Source organism: Phyllobates terribilis, unplaced genomic scaffold, assembly GCF_046119375.1.
Source record: "Phyllobates terribilis strain yellow unplaced genomic scaffold, ASM4611937v1 Scaffold_9__5_contigs__length_417890890, whole genome shotgun sequence".
Lineage (NCBI taxonomy): Eukaryota > Metazoa > Chordata > Amphibia > Anura > Dendrobatidae > Phyllobates > Phyllobates terribilis.
Window position 1 is genome coordinate 226672137 of NW_027362769.1, and position 6000 is coordinate 226678136.

The 6000-nt window shown below is 56.9% G+C and overlaps 1 protein-coding gene across 2 annotated transcripts in view; it reads left to right on the forward strand.

Annotated features, from left to right (window-relative positions):
* MRTFB (myocardin related transcription factor B) overlaps positions 1-6000 on the forward strand; it is a 322168-nt gene that overhangs the window by 120483 nt on the left and 195685 nt on the right. For both annotated transcript variants that reach the window (XM_073647701.1, XM_073647702.1), the window contains one exon: positions 575-779. In XM_073647701.1, the coding sequence (XP_073503802.1) occupies positions 632-779 (148 nt within the window). In that variant the 5' untranslated portion in view covers positions 575-631. The remainder of the gene's footprint in view (positions 1-574; positions 780-6000) is intronic.

Genomic DNA, 6000 nt, shown 5'->3' on the forward strand with positions numbered 1-6000 from the left:
TCATGTTAGTCCTTCTTAAGTAATTCCTTTATATTCTGTAATTATGCTATTAAAATTATAATCACATGAAAGCCGGCTGAACATCTGTGCTGCACAGCATTAGAGACTATCCACAGCTCTGCAAGGCATATTCTCCTTCAGATTGCTGTATCTCGCACAGTTTACTGTAATATTGAAGATATGGATATTAAAGCCACCTATCTTAATGGTATATATCTATTTTGCATGATTACAACTGGTTTCTATTGTGATTTGTATTGAGAGCAGCTTAACATAGGAACTGACTTGCTGATTTCAGGGATGTGTCACTTACTGGGCTGGGTTTTGCTGTTTCAGTACAATCAGTGTTTTATCAGCAGGAGATTATCACTGCAGGACAACTGGCACTATTGCCCTTTCATTGGTTATCTAGGCACAGCGCCATAGAGATCAGTGTGGACGTGCCTGGTACTGCAACTCAGCCCTTTCAAATGAAGGTCTGACCAACAAACAACATGAGCTGTGCCTACATTCATGGTCAATACTAAATCATATTGTAACTTTTATCTTTTTACCCATTTTTCCTCTTTTACAGTCTTGCCCTGCAAAAAGTGAAGTCCATTTTTCCTCCTTTCCCCCTGGTTTCGTCATCATGGAGCATCGACAGGCGCAGGAGGATGAGACCGGCTCTCTACTCCATCTGGCTCCAAGCCCCCAAAGTGAAGCAGTAGCCCATGATTTTGAGGAATTGTCCTTGCAGTCGGTCCAGAATTTGCCGCCTCTTAAGGAAAGAAAAAATGGTGAGTAATTTTCATATGTCAAAACATTTGCCTATTGTGGTTATTATATGTTAATTTCTGATGATATTTTCTCAATTAATAAACAAATGAAGCTGGTCATGTAGTTAAATGTGTGCCTGGTACTACACAGACCTGAATCTGTCACTGAAATGTCCCTTGTGTGCACATTGGATAAAAATAATGCAGAAAATACCTGCAGTCCTATGGAAACTCACACATAATATATAATGTTTTCATAGCACTACAGGAAAACAGTCACCAACGCCAATGGGTTTCTTAGTGGTTTGTATGAAAAATTCAAGACTATTTGTATCATCAATCTACAAAGTAGATGTCCAGTCTCAACGGTGGCTAGTAAATAAGGAATAGCACCTATAAAACCAAATTAAATCTCCCATGTGGATGTACAACCAATGAAACACATGAATATAAGTTTGTGGAGACTTAAACAGATGACATGAATTAGTTTATTTGTTGGGGACTGACCTCCAGAACTCATGCAGGATAGTCCATTAGTGGTTGGTTGATGAGGGTTCATACTCTAGAACAGGGGTCTCAAACTCGGCTGGGTATATGGGCCGCACACGGAAAAAAAATTAATTTGGGGGGCCGCATTCTTTGCAGTACAAAGTGACATTTTTAGAGATACCATTTTTTTTCTATACACCTTTTGAACATTTTTGCTGTTTTATTTTTTATAGCTTGGGTCGTTATGGATGTGGCGATAATAAAACATGCACTTTTTTTGTTTACTTTAGTTTAGATATAAAGCAGCATTTTTAGTGGCAAAATATTTTTTCATGCTTTATTTTGAAGTTTTTCTGCCAAAATCTTGTAGTAATGTGCCCCACCCTGGTCTGCATCTTGTAATGTCCCCCATCTTTGTCCCCATCTTGTCGTAGTGTCACATACTGGTCCCCATCTTTTAGGACTGTCCGCAGCCTGGTCCCCATCTTTTAGGACTGTCCGCAGCCTGGTCCCCATCTTTTAGGACTGTCCGCAGCCTGGTCCCCATCTTTTAGGACTGTCCGCAGCCTGGTCCCCCATCTTTTAGGACTGTCCCCAACCTGGTACCCATCTTGGAGGACTGTCCCCAGCCTGGTCCCCATCTTGGAGGACTGTCCCCAGCCTGGTCCCCATCTTGGAGGACTGTCCCCAGCCTGGTCCCCATCTTGGAGGACTGTCCCCAGCCTGGTCCCCATCTTGGAGGACTGTCCCCAGCCTGGTCCCCATCTTGGAGGACTGTCCCCAGCCTGGTCCCCATCTTGGAGGACTGTCCCCAGCCTGGTCCCCATCTTGGAGGACTGTCCCCAGCCTGGTCCCCATCTTGGAGGACTGTCCCCAGCCTGGTCCCCATCTTGGAGGACTGTCCCCAGCCTGGTCCCCATCTTGGAGGACTGTCCCCAGCCTGGTCCCCATCTTGGAGGACTGTCCCCAGCCTGGTCCCCATCTTGGAGGACTGTCCCCAGCCTGGTCCCCATCTTGGAGGACTGTCCCCAGCCTGGTCCCCATCTTGGAGGACTGTCCCCAGCCTGGTCCCCATCTTGGAGGACTGTCCCCAGCCTGGTCCCCATCTTTTAGGACTGTCCGCAGCCTGGTCCCCATCTTTTAGGACTGTCCGCAGCCTGGTCCCCCATCTTTTAGGACTGTCCCCAACCTGGTACCCATCTTGGAGGACTGTCCCCAGCCTGGTCCCCATCTTGGAGGACTGTCCCCAGCCTGGTCCCCATCTTGGAGGACTGTCCCCAGCCTGGTCCCCATCTTGGAGGACTGTCCCCAGCCTGGTCCCCATCTTGGAGGACTGTCCCCAGCCTGGTCCCCATCTTGGAGGACTGTCCCCAGCCTGGTCCCCATCTTGGAGGACTGTCCCCAGCCTGGTCCCCATCTTGGAGGACTGTCCCCAGCCTGGTCCCCATCTTGGAGGACTGTCCCCAGCCTGGTCCCCATCTTGGAGGACTGTCCCCAGCCTGGTCCCCATCTTGGAGGACTGTCCCAGCCTGGTCCCCATCTTGGAGGACTGTCCCCAGCCTGGTCCCCATCTTGGAGGACTGTCCCCAGCCTGGTCCCCATCTTGGAGGACTGTCCCCAGCCTGGTCCCCATCTTGGAGGACTGTCCCCAGCCTGGTCCCCATCTTGGAGGACTGTCCCCAGCCTGGTCCCCATCTTGGAGGACTGTCCCCAGCCTGGTCCCCATCTTGGAGGATGTCCCCAGCCTGGTCCCCATCTTGGAGGACTGTCCCCAGCCTGGTCCCCATCTTGGAGGACTGTCCCCAGCCTGGTCCCCATCTTGGAGGACTCTCCCCAGCCTGGTCCCCATCTTGGAGGACTCTCCCCAGCCTGGTCCCCATCTTGGAGGACTCTCCCCAGCCTGGTCCCCATCTTGGAGGACTCTCCCCAGCCTGGTCCCCATCTTGGAGGACTCTCCCCAGCCTGGTCCCCATCTTGGAGGACTGTCCCCAGCCTGGTCCCCATCTTGGAGGACTGTCCCCAGCCTGGTCCCCATCTTGGAGGACTGTCCCCAGCCTGGTCCCCATCTTGGAGGACTGTCCCCAGCCTGTCCCCATCTTGGAGGACTGTCCCCAGCCTGGTCCCCATCTTGGAGGACTGTCCCCAGCCTGGTCCCCATCTTGGAGGACGGTCCCCAGCCTGGTCCCCATCTTGGGAGGACTGTCCCCAGCCTGGTCCCCATCTTGGAGGACTGTACCCAGCCTGGTCCCCATCTTGGAGGACTGTCCCCAGCCTGGTCCCCATCTTGGAGGACTCTCCCCAGCCTGGTCCCCATCTTGGAGGACTCTCCCCAGCCTGGTCCCCATCTTGGAGGACTCTCCCCAGCCTGGTCCCCATCTTGGAGGACTCTCCCCAGCCTGGTCCCCATCTTGGAGGACTCTCCCCAGCCTGGTCCCCATCTTGGAGGACTCTCCCCAGCCTGGTCCCCATCTTGGAGGACTCTCCCCAGCCTGGTCCCCATCTTGGAGGACTCTCCCCAGCCTGGTCCCCATCTTGGAGGACTCTCCCCAGCCTGGTCCCCATCTTGGAGACTCTCCCCAGCCTGGTCCCCATCTTGGAGGACTCTCCCCAGCCTGGTCCCCATCTTGGAGGACTCTCCCCAGCCTGGTCCCCATCTTGGAGGACTCTCCCCAGCCTGGTCCCCATCTTGGAGGACTCTCCCCAGCCTGGTCCCCATCTTGGAGGACTCTCCCCAGCCTGGTCCCCATCTTGGAGGACTCTCCCCAGCCTGGTCCCCATCTTGGAGGACTCTCCCCAGCCTGGTCCCCATCTTGGAGGACTCTCCCCAGCCTGGTCCCCATCTTGGAGGACTCTCCCCAGCCTGGTCCCCATCTTGGAGGACTCTCCCCAGCCTGGTCCCCATCTTGGAGGACTCTCCCCAGCCTGGTCCCCATCTTGGAGGACTCTCCCCAGCCTGGTCCCCATCTTGGAGGACTCTCCCCAGCCTGGTCCCCATCTTGGAGGACTCTCCCCAGCCTGGTCCCCATGTTGGAGGACTCTCCCCAGCCTGGTCCCCATGCTTGGAGGACTCTCCCCAGCCTGGTCCCCATGTTGGAGGACTCTCCCCAGCCTGGTCCCCATGTTGGAGGACTCTCCCCAGCCTGGTCCCCATGTTGGAGGACTCTCCCCAGCCTGGTCCCCATGTTGGAGGACTCTCCCCAGCCTGGTCCCCATGTTGGAGGACTCTCCCCAGCCTGGTCCCCATGTTGGAGGACTCTCCCAGCCTGGTCCCCATGTTGGAGGACTCTCCCCAGCCTGGTCCCCATGTTGGAGGACTCTCCCCAGCCTGGTCCCCATCTTGGAGGACTCTCCCCAGCCTGGTCCCCATCTTGGAGGACTCTCCCCCAGCCTGGTCCCCTCTTGGAGGCTCTCCCCAGCCTGGTCCCCATCTTGGAGGACTCTCCCCAGCCTGGTCCCCATCTTGGAGGACTCTCCCCAGCCTGGTCCCCATCTTGGAGGGACTGTCCCCAGCCTGGTCCCCATCTTGGAGGACTGTCCCAAGCCTGGTCCCCATCTTGGAGGACTGTCCCCAGCCTGGTCCCCATCTTGGAGGACTGTCCCCAGCCTGGTCCCCATCTTGGAGGACTGTCCCCAGCCTGGTCCCCATCTTGGAGACTGTCCCCAGCCTGGTCCCCATCTTGGAGGACTGTCCCCAGCCTGGTCCCCATCTTGGAGGACTGTCCCCAGCCTGGTCCCCATCTTGGAGGACTGTCCCCAGCCTGGTCCCCATCTTGGAGGACTGTCCCCAGCCTGGTCCCCATCTTGGAGGACTGTCCCCAGCCTGGTCCCCATCTTGGAGGACTGTCCCCAGCCTGGTCCCCATCTTGGAGGACTGTCCCAGCCTGGTCCCCATCTTGGAGGACTGTCCCCAGCCTGGTCCCCATCTTGGAGGACTGTCCCCAGCCTGGTCCCCATCTTGGAGGACTGTCCCCAGCCTGGTCCCCATCTTGGAGGACTGTCCCCAGCCTGGTCCCATCTTGGAGGACTGTCCCAGCCTGGTCCCCATCTTGGAGGACTCTCCCCAGCCTGGTCCCCATCTTGGAGGACTCTCCCCAGCCTGGTCCCCATCTTGGAGGACTCTCCCCAGCCTGGTCCCCATCTTGGAGGACTCTCCCCAGCCTGGTCCCCATCTTGGAGGACTCTCCCCAGCCTGGTCCCCATCTTGGAGGACTCTCCCCAGCCTGGTCCCCATCTTGGAGGACTCTCCCCAGCCTGGTCCCCATCTTGGAGGACTCTCCCCAGCCTGGTCCCCATCTTGGAGGACTCTCCCCAGCCTGGTCCCCATCTTGGAGGACTCTCCCCAGCCTGGTCCCCATCTTGGAGGACTCTCCCCAGCCTGGTCCCCATCTTGGAGGACTCTCCCCAGCCTGGTCCCCATCTTGGAGGACTCTCCCCAGCCTGGTCCCCATCTTGGAGGACTCTCCCCAGCCTGGTCCCCATCTTGGAGGACTCTCCCCAGCCTGGTCCCCATCTTGGAGGACTCTCCCCAGCCTGGTCCCCATCTTGGAGGACTCTCCCCAGCCTGGTCCCCATCTTGGAGGACTCTCCCCAGCCTGGTCCCCATCTTGGAGGACTCTCCCCAGCCTGGTCCCCATCTTGGAGGACTCTCCCCAGCCTGGTCCCCATCTTGGAGGACTCTCCCCAGCCTGGTCCCCATCTTGGAGGACTCTCCCCAGCCTGGTCCCCATCTTGGAGGACTCTCCCCAGCCTGGTC